We start from the raw sequence: 23013 nt of genomic DNA, 5'->3' as shown, positions 1-23013 counted from the left end.
AGTTTTAGTGTACAATATTTTTCTTTTTGTACATCACATGCCAAATATGTATTTTTCACATTAGAGGTTACACTTTCGTGTCACATAACTTTCCTGCATTCCAATGGCAGATGAGCACAGATCCAATATATCAGATTTAGCCAATGTCACTTTACTTGCTTCTGGTACAAGTTCTTAAAAAGTCATATACTGAAGTATGATTTATTAAGACAGCATGAGAAACTGTGGTGTTATGATCGCATATTATCCCAAATATAGTACCCCAAATTCCACATTTTCACCAGTAAAAAAATTGTTGCCAAATTAGGTATTTTTCAGTAGTACTTTATGTGGCTTATAACCAGGGAGTTATATATTAGCAGTTTTGTTTTTCTTGTGACAAAGCTGTTTCTGAAAATGTGCATATTTGCAAAGTAAGCTCTGTTTCTTGTTCGTATTCTTTCCCTTATAGCTTTTCCAATACTGTTATCATTTGTTATTAGGACTCCCACGTAGCTGAAAGAGGGCACTCCTTTGAAGCATTTCCCATTGATGTTTAGGTCTTTTGGGTTCTTCTGGCCTCGGATCGTGACATTACCATATATTTTGTTTTCTATTCATTTACTATGAGGCCAATTTTTAAGGCTTCTGTTTCCATTCCCTGGTATGTTTCTTGGAATGTACTGATATTTCTTCCTACTATAGCAATGTCATCAGCACATGCAATATCTGGCTAGTTTTCATAAATATGGTGCCTCTTTCGTTGATTTTATTTACTACACTATGCAGGGCTATATTGAACAGGAGACACTGTCATCTTGCTTCATGCCTGAGAGTCAAAGCTTTCACTTGTTCTGCTAAGGACCTTTACTTTTGCATTTGTCTCTGTCATCATCATCATCATCATCATCATCATCATCATCATCATCATTCTCATTAGTCTTATTAGTTTAGCACATATACCCACTTCTTCTAGTACTCTGTATAGTTCTTGTCAATTTATGCCATCAAACACTTGTTTGAAGTTGATGGATAGGAAATGCAGATCTATATCATGTTCATGGAACTTTTCCATGATTAGTTTTATCACAAATATTTGATCAGTTGTTCCTGTCTGGTTGAAAGCCACACTGATATTCCCCTAGTATGTCTTCTGCGCACTTCTGTATCCCTTCATTTAATATGCTTGTGAAGGTCTTATAAGCTTTGCTTAGGAGTGTTGTACCTCTATAGTTTTCACGTGCTGTTCTGTCCCCTTTCTTTCAAATGGGGATTATTTTTCCAGTTTACAAATTATCCAGCACAGTTTCTGTTTCCCATACATCTGATATTAATGTGTGCAGTTCATTCATTATAACCTCACTTTTTATTAATTCTGGGATTACGCTGTCTTCCCTAGGGGCTCAATTGTTTTTTTGACTTGTGCACAGCCTGGGAGACATGATTTAAAATGTCTAATACCCAAATAAAAAATTGAAAGGCACAAACTAGAATACAAGTTCAATATTCTATTCCATTGATCGTGCTTGGTACTTCTTGTATTTCAATGTGTGAGTTTCAACTATTTTATTGGGATTTAAATCACACCACTGTCTCATTTCTGCCACTCTGTTACCTGAGCACATGCACTTAATGAGTTATACATGCATGCAGCAACCTGCACCTTTTCCCACTCCCGTGCTTTGCTAATTTTGTCTCAACAATTGCTCTCTAATTACAAGTGGGTGTTTTGTTTGATTGCATATTGGTAACATACATTTTCTATTGTTCTACAAACAAACAACTAAATTATAAGTTATATAAAATACAAATGATATATCATAATTTACATTGTTTACATCGTTGTATGGCATAGTTTAATAAATTTTAAAATAAGACACACCAAAGTGCACGTAATTAGTACTCATTAACTAGGTTTATGAACCAGCCTGCAAACCGTGCAGTTGTGGTACAGTTGGAAATGCTAACTGCAGTAAAATAAAATTTATTTCAATGTGTTCTCCTTGGAATACTTTCATGAAATTTGACACACATTAACAAATAGCATGAAACACATTTTTAAAAGGAAAGAAGTTCCCATTATGAAATTTTCAAGATTCCTGTACGTAAAATAAATTTTTTGATATACAGTTATGTAAAGATTTCAAAACATTAAAGAAATCATACAATTTTATAAACTTTGGAAACCAATCATTCAAAACAGAATGTACACGCAATCTTCTGTTTTGGGTTTTACTTTATTTTCATAGATAGAATAAAAATAATACAAAAATTACAAAATTCTAAAGCATCAAGATTCAAATTTATTCTTTTATTCATTTATTTCACATGGAATGACCCTACCTAAGGCACTGGGGTGGCCATTCTCAATTGTCAGAGAATTTCAACTCTTCTCATGTATTTTCTTCATAGCAGATACCACAGCGAAGGAGGTCACATTCCCGCTTTTGCTGTATTAATTTGTCTACAATTAGTTTCAGCCTTCTAGCCAATGCTCAACTGACTCTGTGATTCTGCAATAGAAAACTGCCATACGTATTGAAATCACAGCGTGTTTAAATCTGTGTCTTCTATTCTTGTTGATGTACAAATGTTTTTTCCCCCTTGACAGTTTGATCAATTTAATAAATATCCAAATGTCAAGCTATCAAAACAACATACCAGCATTTGTAAATCAACACAGGTACAAGCCTTTGCCATTTCAATATCTAGAGTTGGCTTGAAGAAGAAAAAAGAAGAAAAATAATTTGAGAAAGGACTACAAGACTGAAACAAGTTATGAACTAATAAGTTATTGCAGCGGAAGTTGAAAATGTCACCTATTCCTGATCATTTACACACCTGCCAACAGTGTGAAAGCGTACAAAATTATGTTTCTATGTGACCAAGTATTCCAGGCGCTTCACTTTTTCGTCAGGCAGTCTATCTATAAGGTGGGAGGGCAGATTCTTTTACTCAGTCCCACAGACTGCTTTCACAAATGGGACTCAGTTCCTTCTTTTAGGCACAAGCCATTTGTTACTGTTTCTTCCCTAAAGTAACATTAATATTTGAAGTGTTCTTTAGATACAATTTAAAGACTGGCAAAATCTTTCGACCAGTGTAATAATTTTCGTAACTCATAGGATATACTCAACAGAAAACGGGTACTAAATGAGTTCCTTTATTAAGTTATCCATCCCATTTCAATTACAATCATTACCAAGGAAGCAGTCAAACTGAAGAGAAGTGAACATTCTTTAGAGCAATTAATAAACTAAGCATTAGCGTGTGTCACAAAATAGTAATAATTCAACAAATTGAATAGAATCTGAGTAGTCTCACTAAAACAGTAATTAAGGAAAAATCAAACTGTGGAAATATTATGAAAAGCATTGGCTGCTACTCACCATGAAAGAGCTGCAGACATCAGAACAAAAGGACTGTTAAGGCATGTGAGCACAAGCACACTACAACTACCTACAACAGAATGCATTCTGGCTGCAGCGGCCGGATATACTGGTCACATGGGTGAGCTGTACCTGTCTGTGTGAATGTGTGTGTTTTCTGAAGAAGGCGTTGGCCATCAACTCAATTTGTCGCCTTTACAGTGAGTACCAATCCATCCACTTCATAAATTGTTCATCAACAGAGAAGTCAGACCAAATATACCTTACTTCACCAATGAGACAGGCAGGGAGTGTCATATTGAATGCTATCATGTATCAAATAGAATTAAAATATGAATAAAGTCAAAGCTATTTAACTTGAACAACTCTTTGTTTACAATTTAGAGCTTGAGTGTTACTGACAAAAATAGAAAATAAGGTATTACTGCTAAACAAGTAGTTACCATCTGAAACTGACCACATCACTTTTGTTTGTATTATACCTCATTTATAATGTTCTAAGTAACAATGAACACATGAGATGTTTAAATTTTGAGAAAGTTATTTATGGATAACAAATTAATGCATCAAATTACCAACACACTGAAAAACCATGAAAATTAATGTCAAACAAGGCAATATTCATTAGATGCAACTATTTTCCCATTTACAATAATTATACAAATACCAGCACACCTATGCTATGCAAACAGACGAGAAAAAAATGACAAAACAAAGAAGCTATACAAATGGGGACCTTAAACAGCGAAGTGTTAGCTCAAAGATGAAGTATCTAGCTTAAAGAATCATGCAACTTGAGAGTAATTCATTTAAACAATAGATGAACTGTCAAGCAGAAACCTTATTTGCAGAAATAGAAGTTGTGGCACAAAATGTGTCCTTATGATAAAGAACAACTATTTAAGGTAACATCACCCTGATCCCACACTGCATTTCAACACAAAGAACGGTACCTTGAAAGCATACTAAAGAAGCCTCAGAATATATAAAACCACAGTCATCAATATGAACAGCAGTAATAAACACTCAAGGCTGTTAATTTGGTTTCAAATGGGAAGAATCCACACATATTCTTATTTAGTGAGCAACAAAAATTTTTATAGTAACAAGTTTTCTTAATTTAAAAAAAATTGTTCTCCTGGACAAAAACAGAAGCTTCACTGAATGGAGCTTTTAAAAATTCTACCTACCATCCTAAGACCCGGATTTTTTTGAGCACCAAACTAAAAGGAATTTCTGGGCAATGTAACAGAATACTGCATATTATGACCCATTAACCCTGCACTGCAGCAGCACTCAATATAATTGTAAGAAGTGGAATACGATCACCCCCCCCCCCCAAAGCCTTAATGGCAGGAGGGAGAATTCCAATGGCATGTGGAGTGAAACACATCCAGAGCTCTTGACTGTCATGTTGTTGAGCGTACCCCCTCTGGTAGTATATGTTTTGCCAATTGGAGTCACTGGACAGGTCTTACAGTGGAGAGCCATATGGGTGAGGAGCAGCATATATCTGCATCTATATAATCTGCAAGACGTTGGCAGAGAGTACCATATATCACAACAAGTAATTTCCTTTCCAGTTACAGTTGTAAATAGTTACACTTGTAAATAGAGTGAGAGAAAAATGACTATCTATAAAACTGTGTACAAACCCTGATTTCTCTCATCTTATTTTCACATCCTTATGCAAAACATACATTGGCAGTAGTAAAACTGTTCTGCAGTCAGCTTGAAATGCCGGTTCCCTAAATTTCCTCATTAGTGGTTCATGAAAAGAACATTGTCTCCCCTCCAGGATTTCCCTAAAGTCCAAGAAACATCATTTGTAATACTGCATGCTGATAAAACCTACCAGTAACAAATCTAGCAACACACCTACGAATTTCTTTGATGTCCTGCTTTAACCTGAGCTGGTGGAGAACCCAAACACTCTAGTAGTACTAAAGAATGTGTCGCATTATTATCCTCTGCATAATTTATTTTACAGATTAGTGACAAACTCCCAAAATTCTCCAATAAAATGAAGTTCACCATTCGCCTTTCCTGCTACCAACCTGACATGCTCATTCCATTTACTGCTTTGCCTAGATACCTAATCAATGGGACTGTTTCAAGCAGATCACTACAAATGCTGTACTCTAACATTACAGGCTCATTTTTCCTACACATCTGCATTAACTTACATTTTTCTACATTTACAAGAAGCTGTCATTGATCACTTCAACCAAGAGTCCTGCATAAGTCATCCTATATCCTCCTACTGACATTCGACAGCGACACCTTCCTGTACGCCCCAGCATAATCAGCAGTCACAGATTACCCTAGTCTTCAATGAACACTCGCCACTGAAAACAACACAGTGGATCTATTATTTAGGAAGTCTGAGTCGCTCACATTTCTGGTAACCTAATCTGTATGATCAGACCTTTGTTAACCGTCTGCAGTAGGGCACCCCTTCTGGAATATGGCTCTTACCCTTTATCCGTGCTTATCAGAGTATTACATGAGAAAAGGGCTAGCATGGGTTTCGCACAAATAATGCTTTCTAAGTCCATGCTAATTTGTGGACAGAAGTTTTTCCTGCCTCAAGGAAATTTATGACATTCAAACTTGGAATGTGTTCAAGAATTCTGCAGTAAACTGATATTAAGCAGGTCTGTTCTTTTACTTTTTTTTTATATATAGAAGTCACCTGTGCTTTCTTCCAGTTGCTCGAGACTTTGCACTGGTTGAGATTTTCATGATAGATGCAAGCTAAGTAAGCGGTCATGCTGCAGAGTACTCTTTGTAAATCTGAATTGGAACTCCATCTGATCCTAGCAAACTACTTGTTTTGAACTCTTTCAGTTGCTTCTCTATGCAATGACGACTATTTCTGTGTTCTCCATGTGGCAGTCTGTGCACCAGTCAAACCACTACATGTTTGTTTGATCCTCCTACGTGAGTGGTTTGTTTTTGCTATCTTCTATTGGTACCCTAGACTGGTTGGTAAGTGACTTGATAGAAGCCTTCCAACTCACTTAGTGAACTTATGTATGGCCAAAATTTCTCAGGGAGATCTTTCGCATGTGGTATAGTGGCGGAAGTTATTGTGTACTTCATCCATCAATCTCTTTACAGATGCACAAAATTTTACTAACTTTTGCCTGTTGTCATTTGCATGTTCTTTTTTGAACTGAAAGTGCACCAGTATCCGTTTCTGCAGCATTTTCTGAATTTTATTATTAAACCAAGGTGGGTCTTTTCCATCATTAATCTACTTACATTGACCAGGAGACCAGGCTAGTACTGAGTAATTAGAGGTGTACGTGTCTTTTTTTTTTGGGGGGGGGGGGGGAGGGGGGGCATTAACAGTATCAGGATGGGATGTAATGACCTGAGGAATCTGACTTTTGAACTCAGCTGGTAGGCTGATTACGTACAGTGAAGGCTGAGCTGAGAACACTGATGTAGTACTGCTGTAAACAGGCTGCACCTGAACAAGTGTATCTGTCTCAAATTCCAAGACTGTATAGTGGGGAATGTTGTACACCTGTCCCCTAAAGGTAAAGTGCTTGTTAATAAGTACAAAGTTGATTAGGGTTGGAATAAGGTGGTCTCTGGTTGATGTGATGTTCAGCACCATGCAGACCACGTACATAGGCAACGTTGATAGAGAGGAAGGTGGCATCAGTGGTGACAAGTAAGGTGTATGGTGTAAGTGGAAGAGCACAGATATCAGACTATCTATGAAATGGTTTGTGTCTTTACTATAGGAGGGGAGTCTTTGTAGTGTAAGTTGCAGGTGTTTATCATGAAATGCAGTGACACATTCAGAGGGTGCTTTGAAGCCAGCAACAACGGGATGGACAAGGTGGTTGGGTTTGTATGGGTTACGAAATCCTGTGGATTGAGGTTTTTGTCACTGCAAAGAGCCTGAGGTTCAAGGAGGGATTGTAGGTCAGTTTGTAACACAGTGATGGGATCTTGATGGCAGACACTGTAAGTGAAAGTGTCAGGAAGCCAGTACAAATCCTTGCTCATATATTTCCATCGATCATATATGACACTGGGAGGATAATTGTGTCATTAGTTTTGAGGGATTCAAAATGCCTGCAATCTGCAGAGAACAGGATAGGGTCAAAATGTAGTCACCCGAGGAATAACGGTGAAGCATAGTTGACTGTTAGGAACTTTTGGGAAGCTTGTAAGAGTTGATTTTGGAGTAGTAGTGATTTAAGTTGGGATCATAGTCATAACTGTTCAAGGAGGATTCACTGTTAAGTCTGCTGTTGGAAAGGTATTGAGACTGGGTTGCAAAGTGATATTTCCAATTGACATTATTACTTGGGGGTGTTAAGAAGATTGGTCAGGCTCAATTTGTAGAAGAGGAGTGGTGGTTGATAGTGTGGCTGTTTACGGGGTGGGAGTAAGAGGTGGAAACACCACCTAAGGGGTAGTTTAACAGAAGGAATAATACATTTTTTAAGTGAGTCTAGCAGCTGTTGCAGACTGTAGTTGGCTTGGAAGATAATACCATTGAACGAAACATGAGGGGCAGATAACTGCAAGGTTTCATACGAAGAGATTGGCAGACGAGGTGTACAGGTCACATATTAGCAAAAGAATTGCTGTATTTGAAACAGTAAAAGGAGCGGTGAAGAGTGGGCTTATATCCAGAAATAAGAACTTTCACAGTGAGGCCTTTGGGGTAACTCCTTGGTACAAGCATGGTTGAGGGAACAGCATATGGGATCTCAGTTTGTTGAGTGCAGAAGCATGTTTTCAAAAGGACTGAAAATGATGTGTGATGAGAGCCATCTTGACATAAGAGGAGAGTTTGGAGCATTACGTATAGTGGGCATGGTATAATAAAAAAAAAAAATAAATAAAAACCAGAGTAGAGAGGGAGAAAATTAGAAAAAATGACGCAAAAAGGGAAGAAACAAAAAACTCAGAAAAATCAAAATCATAGAAAAACTCACAGAAAAATTGTGAGAACAGACAAGACCTCGAAAGATGTAATGAATGGCCAAGATGAGGCAGGAGTTCATGATAAAATTGGAAAATATGATAAGAACTCTAACACAACTTTTCTCACAGAGCGTCAAATACACACTAAACCTTAGAACAAAAAATACTTAAATTTTGACATTCCCTCCCACACAGACTTAGCATTCGAGGCAAACAGATGCCAACTGTTAACACCAGGACATCACCAGTGGCTGATCCCTCCAACAAACAACCTACGTGTACAGGTACACCTACTCAATTCTATCCTAGTGTTGAATATATTAAGCTATTACTTTGACAGGACTATAATTCCTAAAATCATTCCCTGAAATGAGGTCCACTCTCATCTTCCATGTAAGTTTACAGGTTTTCAAATCTCATCTAGTGCAGATACAATCACTCTTTCCTTCCCATCCTGCCCAGTAAAGTCATTTCCATCCCAGAAGTCTGAGCAAGTTTTCTGTAACTTGTCACATTTCCCAAGCCTCACTAGTCCTTTTCCTTTGTTCCTCTTCCTTCCACTTCAACCATTCTGCTGGAACAAGGAGCCACTGCTTCGAAGCTTGCACATTTCCATATCTTATGCGTTGTCTCCTGCCACCACTTGATAATATTGGTAACTGACAGTGAATACTGAAATTGGATTTTGACTTTTTTCTCAACTCAGAGTAGTGTATAATCTTAAAATAACAGCTGATTTAAAGTCTAAGCAACTATGGTTCTAGACATGACATCAAACAAACTATAATACAGATTTAGTCACCAGTCTGACATTTCCAGATACTTTTGCACAACCTATGATACAGAATCTGGTATCTTTTTGAGAAATACAACACACTTTCCACACACGTAAATCAACAGAGCATCCCATAGCTACTGATCTGACCTAGGCCCCACCTGTCTAACATATCATGCGGTCACCTCCACATAATAGTAAAAATAATATTCAATAAATATTGAAAGCAGTATTCTCAGTGTTCTGTTTTACTGCCAAAAACACATTTGTGTGATGTCACATGTCCTGTGTTGAGACAGACTGATAGAAGCAAACCGAGCAGCCATGATGCTGATTAACGTGTTGGTGACGCTGAAGATCCGAATGTGATGATTTTCATATTTATACAAGTGTAGTACAACAAAATGCAGTTCAATTGAGCAACATATTAAAGATCTTCCCAAACGACACAATTTTAGGTACAATCTGCTGCGCAAAAATATTGGAAAATCAAGTGTTGTATGTAAAAAAATTATCTGTATTCCAATTTGTAAATTAAGATAGTGTCATTAGTGCAGGACAATGAATTTCTTATGATTGCACCAGCAAGACTAAGAAATATGAAGGGACTAACACTTCAGGCATAGACAAACCACTGAAATGCTTTGCACTGTACCTACAAATTAAGTCAGCAACTCATATAGCCATAGATCCTGTTATTAAATTTGAGTTCACATTTCTTGTTTTAACCATTGGATGTAAGGAACTCTATTAATGCCGACATGGCAGAGACTCTCGTGTGTACCTTTCCTATCTAGAATGGCAGGTCTCCACTGTTTACAGTATTCGGAAGGGATGGAAATCCCTTCATCATTCTGTGGTAATTTCCATACCAGGGGGATACAAGGACAAGAGTGTTCTGTGCTCAAATTTAGACTTCAGGCCCTTGTTTTCCCATGTAGTGAAGTATGGAGGGAGCTGTGGTATAAAGTTTCAGAAGAAAAGTCTTTCAACAGTGTATGTTTGCAGAATTTGTTTTTCTTTATCTGATTGGATTTAAGAGATTCAATATAAATAATTTCTTTTTTAACTATGTAAATAAATGTGACCTGTAACATGAATAAAAATAATGTAATTAATAGGTATGCTTTCATTTTCAGTTAAACACTGAAAAACAATTAGATAAGCCCAAAATAAGAACACAGTACTTCAAAAATAAGTGATAAAAACACAAATATTGCACCAAAAACAGCGAAAATAACACCAAAATTGGCATTAAATAACGTCAGAACTTGACATAAAATGAAACAATTTTTCCTGTCACTACATACATGGTATAAATCTGGTATTGCTATTTTCAGCTTCATATCAGGCAGTGCCAAACAACCCAGAAAATTAGTATTAAACTGAAAATAAGATAGGCTTGAATATTCCAGAAATGTTCTCGCATTTCTTCTGCAACAAGATCAAAGATGATGTTAAGAACTGAAGTGTGACATTACTCAAGAACAACTAACAAATTAAAACAGTTATCTCCATTAACTGTTTCTTAAAAGTGAGCTCTTTTATTTATATTCTGAGACCAGTTTATAAAATAAAAATATGTGTGGATGTGTTAATGAGAAAGATAACCTAAAACAACCATGCAGGTGGAGGGGAAGGTGAGGGGGGGGGGAGGGGGGGGGGGAACCCCACCTTTTGCTGCTGTTGTCCACTGAACGTGACCTTGACTTCGACCGCGAATGGCTGGAGTGCGATCGTGATCTGGATGGTGAGCTGGTATGTGAGCGTGACCTCGATCTAGAGGCTGATCTGGATCTTGTCTTCGGCCGGGGTCCACCCGCAAGGCTCATCAGCTTCGCCTGCAGGCTTGACACTGGCCTGGAAACCCCACCCACTCAACACGTTTATCATCTTATCCAACATGGATGTGAGATCCAAATTTATGACTGATCAATTAAAAGTCAAAAAGAACACATTTATTTCCTTTTCATCTTCCAGTGGTAAAGCGTTTGACAATGATCACGTGAACATTGCAAAAAATGTAATACAAAACATTAGAGTACAAGTTTTACATTAAGGATGGTTGGGGAAAAAGCAGGAAGAGAAACAGAATGATGAGCCCAATTTCACAAAAAATACGCACATCAAAAAAAGTTTTGCATCACCTCAGTTCCAAAACCTGTAAAGAAAATTGGAACAAAGATCAACATAAACACCATTTCCACCCTTTTTATTGCTCATGAAGACCACACATCGCATGTCGTACCACCATACAGCGAGACCTTCGGAGGTGGTGGTCTAGATTGCTGTACAGCTGGTACCTCTAATACCCAGCAGCACATCCTCTTGCATTGATGCATGCCTGTATTCATCGTGGCATACTATCCGCAAGTTCATCAAGGCACTGTTGGTCCAGATTGTCCCACTCCTGAACGGCGATTCGGCGTAGATCCCTCAGAGTGGTTGGTGGGTCACGTCATCCATAAACAGCACTTTTCAATCTATCCCAGGCATGTCCGATACGGTTCGTGTCAGGAGAGCATGCTGGTCACTCTATTCAAGCGATGTCGTTATCCTGAAGGAAGTTATTCACAAGATGCACATTGATGGGGGCGCAAATTGTCACCCATGAAGACGAATACCTCGCCAATATGCTGCCGATATGGTTGCACTATAGGTCATATCGTACAGCCATTACGGTGCGTTCCATGACCATCAGCGGCGTACGTTGGTCCCACATAATGCTACCTCAAAACAGCAGGGAACCTCCACCATGCTGCACTCACTGGACAATGAGCCTAAGGCGTTCAGCCTGACTGGGTTGCCTCCAAACACACCTCCGATGATTGTCTGGTTGAAGGCATATGCGACACTCATCGGTGAAGAGAACATGGCGCCAATCCTGAACGGTCCATTTGGCATGTTGTTGGGCCTATGTGTACCGTGCTGCATGGTGGTGTGGTTGCAAAGATGGACCTCGCCATGAATGTCGGGAGTGAAGTTGCACATCATGCATCCTATCGTGCACAGTTTGAGGCGTAAAATGATGTCCTGTGGCTGCATGAAAAGCATTATTCAATATGGTGGCATTGCTGTCAGGGTACCTCCAAGAGATAATCCGTAGGTAGCAGCCATCCACAGCAGTAGTAGCCCTTGGATGGCCCGAGTGAAGCATGTCATCGACAGTTCCTGTCTCTCTGTATCTCCTCCATGTCCAAACAACGCTTTGGTGCACTCCAAGACACCCGGATACTTCCCTTGTTGAGAGCCTTTCCTAGCACAAAGTAACAATGCGGCCACGATTGAACAGCATTATTGACCGTCTAGGCATGCTTGAACTACAGACAACACGAGCCCTGTACCTCCTTCCTGGTGGAATGACTGGAACTGATAGGCTGTCTGACCCCTCCGTCTAATAGGCGCTGTGCATGCATGGTTGTTTACATCTTTGGAAGGGTTTAGTGACATCTTTGAACAGTGAAAGGGACAGTGTCTGTGATACAATATCCACAGTCAACGTCTGGGGAAACCAGGGGGATGCAAAACTTTTTTTGATGTATGCAGTAACTCACTCGCTTCCTTACAAGCATACACATCTGTGTGCACATGCACATGCATGCACAAATCCCACGCCATTTAGTGGTAGATTAACAGCAAAGACATTTTCGGAACAGTAACCTTTCTTCACACAATGTTATCTGAATGGAAGCTCCTATAGGAAGTGCAGGTGCTGGACACTAACTTGCTGCACATCACTCTCACTCTGCTGCTCACAATTAAACAATACTTTTTTACTATCCATAATGTTTCAATAGTTTGTTGCTTGCACAGCATTTGGTTGGACAAAGATGGCATTCGTAATTTCTGTACACAATCTGATTTGAAACAATTGCGTGTTAGTTCACCCCACTATTTCGTCTTCCTCTTAGCATGACAGGTGAGAATGTCAGCAGAGCTTAAAAGTCAGCACATCCTAACAGACCAGGTAAAAGGAAAATACACCTACAGAAATAAAGTTACTAAATACAGTAATATGTATTTACATAGAGAGTTTGTCTAAATCATATTGTGGTTATTACTCCTTAAGGTGCATTTTGGCCATAGCCGACATTAGACAAAAAGAAAGCAATGATAAGTGCAGACTCACTGTCATGTATAGTACATCAGTTGATGTGATGAATTTTATCTATGGTTCAGTATTATTCTGATCCGATGATGGGTAGGCATCTAAAATTGTAGCATCAATTTTTTGTGACATTCAGATCTATTTTTGATGAAATTCAAGTCTTAGTTTTTGCTTGTTTGTAAATCATTAGACATATAAATTTAAAAAGCTGTCATGTTATGTGCCTGAAGATAAAGCCTCCTCCATGCATTGAAAGTGACTTAAAAATAATAAATAAATAAAATTACAAAATTGGAAACATCTTTTTTTGCTTTGGCAAAAACTTCAATAGCTTTTTTTTCTGAAGCAGTCTTTACTTGTTTTCTTCTTTTGGCTCTGTTTAAAGCTTTCAATAAATGTTTATGTCAAGAATTAGTGACATTTTCTGCTCCGATTTAAGGTGTTTCTTTGCTATTATTTTTGTGTTCCCAATTAACTTAGTAATTATAAAATTTGCAGAATATTGATTTCTACTTTTCGTGGCCACTTGTAACCACCCAATCCATGCTTAACAATTCTACAGATAAAATTGACAAGATACCTAGTGTGAAATTATAACTGAAAATAACTGTATTTACATGTTAAGGAAAGATTCGGAGTGGTCAAAGTAAGTCAACAGGTTTTGTTTTTGGGCAGCTTTAGTCCAGACTGCAGAAATTATAAACCGGCAGTCGGTCACAAGCATAAATAAACTAGAATTCTGACCGCCAGAGGGGATCCCCATAGGAATTGCCGACCCCTTCTCAGGTTAATAGGGTTGCAATTGAACTCCATGATAGACCATGATTAGTCTTTTCACTCATTTAAAAATAGGAAATCAAAACAACAAGCAACACACAACGCAAAGCTTTCAGTAACATTTATCACACAGTTGATTCCATAGGCCGGCAGTGTTGTTAATGTGGTAGTTCACGCCTGACCTATTTGGCCGATTTGCAATCCAAAACACCCACAACTTCAAACAGCCACATTAAAGTGTGTGCATGCACTAGGTTCACATGGGGCTACAAAAACTGGATTTTGTAAACCTATTTTCCAATCCCGCTTCTGGTTGGTCATGGAAACACTCCAATATTTATGCTAGAAATGTGGCTTTCTAGTTGTCAAATTTCAACTTACATAATCAATTTTCATCCCCACATAATCACACAACTGTTTCTGAAACATGTTTGGATTGTCAGATTATGTCTTGTTGACAAACATTTTTGGGTAATGCAGACAGAGTGACTTTTTGTGCAGTGAAGAAGCAGAAATAATAGACTCTGTATGAAAAAAAAAAAAAAAAAAAAAAAAAAAAAATCAACCTTTGAGCTGACTAAATCAGAAACTGGAAGAGCTGATTTCCAGATGCAATATTTGACCTGTCATGAGAAATTATCTCAATCCTGAACACGTTAACACAGCAGCAAAAAACAGATTTCAGAATTCATTTTCATCTTCTAGAAGTTAAGTCACATGATTATACTAACTTTTGAACTTTGCATAGCAGACAAACATATACATCTTTTTGCTCTAAAAGCAGAATTCCACCGAGGCAACACTAAGCAACATGTTGCCCTGAGTTAACCCTACATGTTGCTTAGTGATGGCAACTTTTAGTGTGCAACTTCAAACCACGCTTCAAAGTTGCTGTTGTGCAGAAAATATGGCACATTGTGTTTTACACAGCAGGTTGACTGCAGCATGTGCCTCAGTCAATTACACATCAAAATGGCTCTGAGCACTATGGGACTTAACATCTGAGGTCATCAGTCCCCTAGAACTTAGAACTACTTAAACCTAACTAGCCTCAGGACATCACACACATCCATGCCCGAGGCAGGATTCGAACCTGCGACCATTGTGGACGCGCGGTTCCAGACTGAAGCGCCTAGAACCACTCTGCCACTGCAGCCGGCAGAAGCAACATCAAAATAGTTCACAGTGCCAACACAAATGATAGAAGCAGCTGCTTTCTTCGTTCTAACCTTGAGTAACAGAAGTAAAAGAAGAAAAGAAAGATGATGGAGAATATAACTATTTATTGGTGGTCAAGAACCTTAATTTTTTAGGGAACTGGTGCATGATTGTGGAACTTCGAGGAATTCTACACCGATGAGTTTAGAAGATTTTACGTACTTGTTGCATCAAATCATTTCAACAGGGTGTCTACGTGGACAAGAAAAAAAAAAAAAAAAATCCCGGATTTCCCAGTTAAAAACACAATTTCTCCCAGATGAAATTGCGTATAAAGTGGGTGAAAATACATCCGGGTTAAGTAACAGTATACTTTCCCTCGGAGCTATAAAACGTATCAGTCCTTTGAATCGTAAAGGTCCTATACCGGCGGAGGACGTCCCACCACTTTAAGAAACGAAATCCTGGAAAGTTGTTTGATGCGAGACAATTATTTTCGTACTGCGAAAGTATTTACACAAATTCCACAAATTATAGCACGGTAGCTTCCGAAACTCAGCTAAGTGCGTTTCTACACCGGTTAACTCTTAAGCAGATGTGTACGTACGAACGAGAATTGCATCGTCTATTTGCATCCACTGTTATTAGTCCTACAATGATAGGAAGTCCGTAGGGCTACTAACAGGCTCTAATTTGGCAATTAAAATCGTGCCAAAATGATTATCAGTTGCGTAGAAAAGTCGAAGTGTTCTGGCATGAAGAGACTTGTGACATTGCTCAGTAACACATTATGCACATTTTTTTGAAGGTCAATTACACTTTTTGGCATCGATTGCATAATTTTTTATCTATGAAAGAACAACATTAAATATGGAAACTAACCTGAAGCTTGGTGTTTTTTTAGCGTGTGTTACATGTTAAGGTCATATCAAATACAAATGTGCCGGTAAAATTTTAAATAGTGGCATAAATGACTTATCTTCTGGGCCCGACATTTTTCAAATAGCTGATCCTCAAAGTGTTACGTTTTGAATGAGAGTTATAAATCCCTGTGATTTAAGAAATTCACTGCACATTCTCACACGTAACATAAATCACATTGCATGGAAATTTACTTTGAAAGTAACGCATCTCAAGCCACTACTCGTAATATTTTCTGTTGATCTGTTAGAAATTTAAACAGTTGTGACGTCACGCACATCGAATGCACGTTAGTTATTATGGACGTACTGCATAATCTTCGACCTAAAGCCTTTGACACTTTTCGGTGTTGGCAAACTGGTCTGTGCATTGTGTAAATTACCCAACTGAACTTTTATTTTGGTGTTATTCTCTGATTTATGTTTCATTGCTGCAGTACTATTCAGCAGTAGTGGACTAAAGTTCTTTGTCAGCGTATCTGATCTTACACGTCAAACCTACAAAACTGAAATCTAGAACAATGATAAATCCCGGAATTCTAAAAAATTCCCGGGTTTTTCCCGGACGAAAAAATTACCGGGTCTTCCCCGGATCTCCCGGGCCGTATACACCCTGTTCAATGATAAGAAAATCAAACAGTAACTACTGTAAGGCAATACTGGATGATGTGAGGTTGTAACTGATAAGATATTTAGCTACAGGTCATAGCTATCCTTCATTGAAGTACATACTCTGCACTTCAGAATGAAGTATTTTAAGAATTGTGCCCTGAGTATGCACAGCTATAATGCTTGTTCTACATGATTTAGACATGGAAGTAGGTAAACAGTGTCATTCCAAACTGTTGCTTGTATGTAGTACACTTTTGATATCAAAACATGATCAGAGCAAGCATTGTTTGAAATGAAGTACTTTAATAGTTTCTAATTTTTAAGGGGGTAGGACGTCAAACAGGCCGACTTGGAGCAGGAGAGGCACTACAGGACATTTTAATTTCCACTGTCTATACTTTTACAAATAAATTCATAAAACTTTGTCACCATGATGAGGAAGGATTGAGGACTCACACTCATCGCAGTGGAAGTTCAAAAACCTTTTTTTTTACATGTGAAATTTCATCATTTTTTCACTTACTACTGGCTGCATTTGTTGCTATAGGTACACTTTTCTTCCTAAGTAAGAGAGATTCTTTGATGACTTTTGCACAGCATACAAACCATAGTTACAGGTGTATGAAACTCTAGAAGTTATTTAATTTATGAAAAAATGAATGAACTGTTACATTTTAAACTTCATGTTTAGAAAAAATTCAATTATCTCAATTTTTCCACAGTTTTTTAATAGATTTGGAAAATTCTAGAGTTTCATACACCTGTAACTACTGTTTGTATGCTATGAAACGTTCATCGAAGAATCTCTCTTACTTAGGAAGAGAAGTGTACCTATAGCAACAAATGGAGCCAGTAATAAGTGAAAAATGATGAAATTTCACATGTAAAAAAGGTATTTTGCTACAGCCTGGGGGATGTTTCCAGAATGTAGCCAGGCTGTGGCTAAGCCATGTCTCCGCAATATCCTTTCTTTCAGGAGTGCTAGTTCTGCAAGGTTCACAGGAGAGCTTCTGTAAAGTTTGGAAGGTAGGAGATGAAGTACTGGCAGAAGTAAAGCTGTGAGTACCGGGCGTGAGTCGTGCTTCGGTAGCTCAGTTGGTAGAGCACTTGCCCGCGAAAGGCAAAGGTCCCGAGTTCGAGTCTCGATCGGGCACACAGTTTTAATCTGCCAGGAAGTTTCATATCAGCGCACACTCCGCTGCAGAGTGAAAATCTCATCCTGGAAACATCCCCCAGGCTGTGGCTAAGCCATGTCACCGCAGTATCCTTTCTTTCAGGAGTGCTAGTTCTGCAAGGTTTGTAGAAGAGCTTCTGTAAAGTTTGGAAGGTAGGAGACGAGATACTGGCAGAAGTAAAGCTGTGAGTACCGGGCGTGAGTCGTGCTTCGGTAGCTCAGTTGGTAGAGCACTTGCCCGCGAAAGGCAAAGGTCCCGAGTTCGAGTCTCGGTCGGGCACACAGTTCTGCCAGGAAGTTTCGTATCAGCGCACACTCTGCTGCAGAGTGAAAATCTCATTCTGGAAACATCCCCCAGGCTGTGGCTAAGCCATGTCTCCACAATATCCTTTCTTTCAGGAGTGCTAGTTCTGCAAGGTTCGCAGGAGAGCTTCTGTAAAGTTTGGAAGGTAGGAGACAAGGTACTGGCAGAAGTAAAGCTGTGAGTACCGGGCGTGAGTCGTGCTTCGGTAGCTCAGTTGGTAGAGCACTTGCCCGCGAAAGGCAAAGGTCCCGAGTTCGAGTCTCGGTCGGGCACACAGTTTTAATCTGCCAGGAAGTTTCAACTATATCCTCGCCTACAATTACTTCACCTTCCAAGACATCACCTACAAACAAATATGTGGTATGGCAATGAGCACCCGCATGGCACCATTTTGGGCCTACCCACTCATGGGTCATCTAGAGGCCTCCTTCCTTACAACTCAGTATCCCAAGTCCCTCACGTGGCTCAGATTAACTTATTACATCTTCATGATCTGGCTCAAGGGTGTGTATATCCTATCCACATTCCTCCAAAACCTCAACACTGTCTCCTCCTAAACCCAACAAGCCACCTTCCTTAATGTTGACAAAGATGGCTGCATCAGTACCTCCATCCATATCAAACCCAACAACCACCAGCAATGCATCCACTTCGACAGCTGTCACCCATTGTATGTCAAGAAGTGTGTTCCATATAGCCTAGCCACCTGGGGCTATCACATCAATAGTGATTAGCAGAGCACTCACTCAAAATATACGAAGGGACTCACTGATGCCTCCACAGACTGAAATTATCCTTCCACCACTGTACAGAAATAGATCTCCCACGCCTTACCTCACCAGTCACCCACTTCCTCCCAAAATTTCGCCATCCAGCAACAACGGAGCATTCCTCTCATGACTCAGTATCATCCACAACTGTATCACCTTCTGATTGCACTTGCCTACACTCTCCCCACCATGTCCCTGTATGCTCACACAAACAGTGCTCTACTGTCTCCCACACCTACCTTGCTATCCCTCCCCTCCCCTCCCCAAACCCAGCCGCCTCCTGGGTCACTGTGTGTGTGTGTGTGTGTGTGTGTGTGTGTGTGTGTTGCCTACTTCAGAAGGCGGCTTTCTGGATGAAAGCTTACTTGTTTAGCAGCTTTTTGTTGTGCCTGTCTGTTACTCAACAGCTTCTCTATATGGAGAGTAACACACTGTCCTTTTCATAATACTGTCATTACTACATCCTACATTTTCCAATATTCGACATGGCAAGGGTTCATGAAGTACACCTGGAATGACAAGTCTGAAGTGATGTGAATGTTCTAAAGCAACATACATCCTTTAACAATCAAATGATATAGCAACTTTCCATGCAAGCTGGAAATGTGGATATCATTAAATGTCTCATATCTTACAGAAGTCAGTTTGTCTTCCATCTTCAAATATAGACTCTGTGCAGCTGTTTTTACTTCAGAGTTAAGTGTTGATGGGTGGCGTGTATCATCGCAGAATAAAGCTTCCAATTAATTACGATGCTTTCATTTTGAATACTTCCAACAGTGCATGGTTTCAAAGTTAATTTTTCTTTAACCAATTAGTTTCAATATGTTAAACGACTTCTTTCTTTTCAAAAACATAAGCAAATGTCATTTGTGGTATCAATAAATATAGTGTAATTGATACGACATATTTTAATTTTCAATGTAACACCGAAGAACACTGAGAAATGACCGAAGTTACTATTGAGACAGGTTTCCTGTCCCATTGGGCTTGAAAAAATATTATACAGCCCTTTCAACTGTTGTGACATTGCCACACACATTGCATCACTCTTTGGGGAAACCCTATCCTGCAGAAAACCTATTCATTTGCATCAAACAGTAGTGTAACTACTTACCAAACACGAATGACACCAACACATTATCAATATGCTATCACTAGAAAGGTATAGGAAATATTGCAAGAAATATTTGATCTAAGATATTTATGCACGAATCAAGATGGTAGGCAAACCTCCAAAGTATTTAGGAAACCAACAACAGCAGATATTTTGATATACAGTGAATCTTGTCATCCAAACAGCTACAAGCTCTCTGACTTTTGCTGTCCGACAGACAGAGGATTTAAATCCTGATGAATGAGGAACACACAACCACAGAGCTACATGTCATAGAACAGCTAGCCAGAGCTAACTGTTGCCACAAAAACAATGAACAAATTAAATGTGAAGGAGAACGCCATGTAGAATACTAAACCAGTCAAAACTCCATATTTCAGTAATGTTTCTCAGAAAATGGCTAGTATTTTCAAATCTTTTCATGTCAGTGCTGTATTTAAGAACAATATACTGCGATATAAGCTAAGAACCAATTTGCAATATGAAATCGACAAATATGAGTGCTGATATCCACAAAATTCAATGTAATACCTGTAACAAGAGCCATGTAGGTCATTTAAGTTCAAGTATAAAAAACAATGGCATGCTTTTCAGTTCAGCAATTTCAGAGTCAGTTGTTGGTTGGTTGGTTTTGGGGTTTGATGGGGGCTAAACATCAAGGTCATCAGTCCCCTGTTCCAAACAGACATACTTGTAAAAGGCTTATACAGTAAACGTGTAACCTCTGCACCCAGAGGGAGAGAACATCAAGGGGTACAGAGCTAAAATGAACACCATAATAACACAAAATAGAGGACACTTAAAAGGAGCAGAGCAAATAGTTGACTAGAGTAAAACAGACTACAGTGGTTGATGGATCAGGTAAAAGGTCAACCACTCAACTACAAATGAAGAACCTCCAGCTGGAAAGCGTTGATAGAGGAACCAACACAACTTGTTACCATACAAGACACTGTTTTGGTATCCATGTCACAATTTAAAGTCGCTGGAGTGGGTGTAGCCTGAGAAATCACGCGAGAGCACCCACACTAGAGTGAGTGATAAAAACCAGATGCACGGATAAAACATAAAACTGAGTCAGCTATAGAGGCATCGTCACCTAGAATTAAAGTGCAGCTGGTAAATTAAAGGACTGCCGCAAGGGGGCTAAAAGGGGGCAGTCCATCAGAAGATGGACCACTGTCAGCGACACTTGGGCGGGTTCTCACGGCGAAGGAGGTAGCTGTGGGTCAACCACATATGTCCAATTCGGAGACGGCAGAGAACAACTGAGTCCCTACGCGTGCTCCTCAAGGATGAGTTCCATACGACCGTGGATGACTTTATCATGCGGAGCTTATTTGGCGTGTTCAAGACAGACCATTCAGGGCTCCAGACATTGCGGACCTGGTGATGTATGGCTGACCAGAGATCTCTTCCCACAAGACCAAGCTCCAGGGGTGGCAAAGTGGTGGCCTGTTTGGCCAACCGATCGACACATTCATTTCCTGGAATGGCGATGTGCCCGGGGTCCACACAAATGTCGCTGAACGACCACACTCGGCGAGAGCAAAAACAGCATATTGAATACCGCGCACCAAAGGGTCCCGAGAAAAACACTGGTCGAGTGCTTGCAATCCACTCAGGGAGTCACTGCATATGACAAATGACTCCCGAGGGCAGGAAGAAAGGCAAGCGAATGCACGATAAAGAGCAACCAGCTCCGCAGTGAAAACACTGCTCCCACAAGGCAGTGAATGCTGCTCAACATAGTCGCCGTGGATGAGAGCAAACCCAGTGAGTCCATCGACCACAGACCCATTGGTGTAGACTACATCTGCATTGCGAAATGAGGCAAGAACAGCCATGATTTGTTGACGAAGACTGGCAGGTGGAACAGAGGGCTTGGAGTCGCAGGACAAATCCAAGCAAAGCTGCAAGCGAGGGAGGGACCAAGGAGGGGTAGAAGAAGACGGCCGGAAGGATGGAGGAAGGGGAAAGGACTCGAGTGACGAGAGACGGGAATGAACGCCGACCGCGATTGGGAGACCTGACCTAGGCCGCCGTCGTGGTGAGGGGAGTGCAGAAGATGGAAAAAGGAGCCTGCGGTTTGGGTGGTCGGGCAAGGCATGGACGCGGGCGATGTAAGACACAAGCAACTGTTGTCGGTGGAATCTTAGGGGAGGGATTCCAGCTTCTACAAGAAGGCTAGTCACCGGACTAGTGCGGAAGGCACCTGTCGCCAGTCTGACGCCACAATGGAGAATCAGATCGAGGATCTGCAACGTTGAAGGTGCTGCTGAGCCTTACACCACGCTCCCGTAGTCGAGACGGGACTGGATTAAGGCCTTATAGAGCTGCAGGAGGGTTGTTCGTGCAGCCCCCCCAAACAGTGTGGCTGAGGCAGCAAAGGATGTTGAGATGCCGCCAGCACCGTTGTTTAAGCTTGCGAAGATAAGGTGTCCAAGTGAGCTGAGCACCAAACAGCATGCCAAAAAAGTAATGTGTCTCCTCTATACAAAGGAGTTCATTGGCAAGGTAGAGCTCTGGATGGAGGTGGACCGTTCGAAGATGACAGAAATGCATCACTCGGGTCTTAGAGGCTGAGAACTGAAAACCATGGTTGGATGCCCAAAAATGTCTCTTACGGATAGCTTCCTGCAGCCACCGTTCAGCGTCACTGATGCTTGGGGAACAAAAGTCATCGGCATATAGAGAGGAACAGACCAATGAGCCCATTTCAGCTGCAAGACCATTAATTGCCACCAAAACGAGGGGAACACTGAGAACCGAACCCTGCGAGACACCGTTCTTCTGAATTTGAGCTGAGCTAAAATAAGTGCCTACTCTAACCCGAAAGGAGCAATTGGAGAGAAAATTCCAGAGAAAAATTAGAAGTGGACCCCGTAAGCCCCATTCGTGCAGCGTAGCAAGGATATGATGGCGCCAGGTGGTATCGTACGTCTTCCGAAGATCGAAGAAAACAGCAACTAGA

The 23013-nt window shown here is 40.0% G+C and overlaps 1 protein-coding gene across 9 annotated transcripts in view; it reads right to left on the bottom strand.

The window, feature by feature from the left end:
* Positions 1-23013, bottom strand: part of LOC124711469 (serine/arginine repetitive matrix protein 1-like) — a 145790-nt gene that overhangs the window by 74286 nt on the left and 48491 nt on the right. For 8 of the 9 annotated variants that reach the window (XM_047241566.1, XM_047241569.1, XM_047241568.1 and 5 more), the window contains one exon: positions 10774-10959. The exons of the other annotated variant lie outside the window; for it this stretch is intronic. In XM_047241566.1, the coding sequence (XP_047097522.1) occupies positions 10774-10959 (186 nt within the window). The remainder of the gene's footprint in view (positions 1-10773; positions 10960-23013) is intronic. 9 annotated transcript variants of the gene reach the window in all.

Source organism: Schistocerca piceifrons, chromosome 8 (assembly GCF_021461385.2).
Source record: "Schistocerca piceifrons isolate TAMUIC-IGC-003096 chromosome 8, iqSchPice1.1, whole genome shotgun sequence".
In the NCBI taxonomy this organism is placed as follows: domain Eukaryota; kingdom Metazoa; phylum Arthropoda; class Insecta; order Orthoptera; family Acrididae; genus Schistocerca; species Schistocerca piceifrons.
The sequence above is the reverse complement of the archived record's forward strand: the minus strand, read 5'-3'. Positions and strand labels throughout refer to the sequence as shown.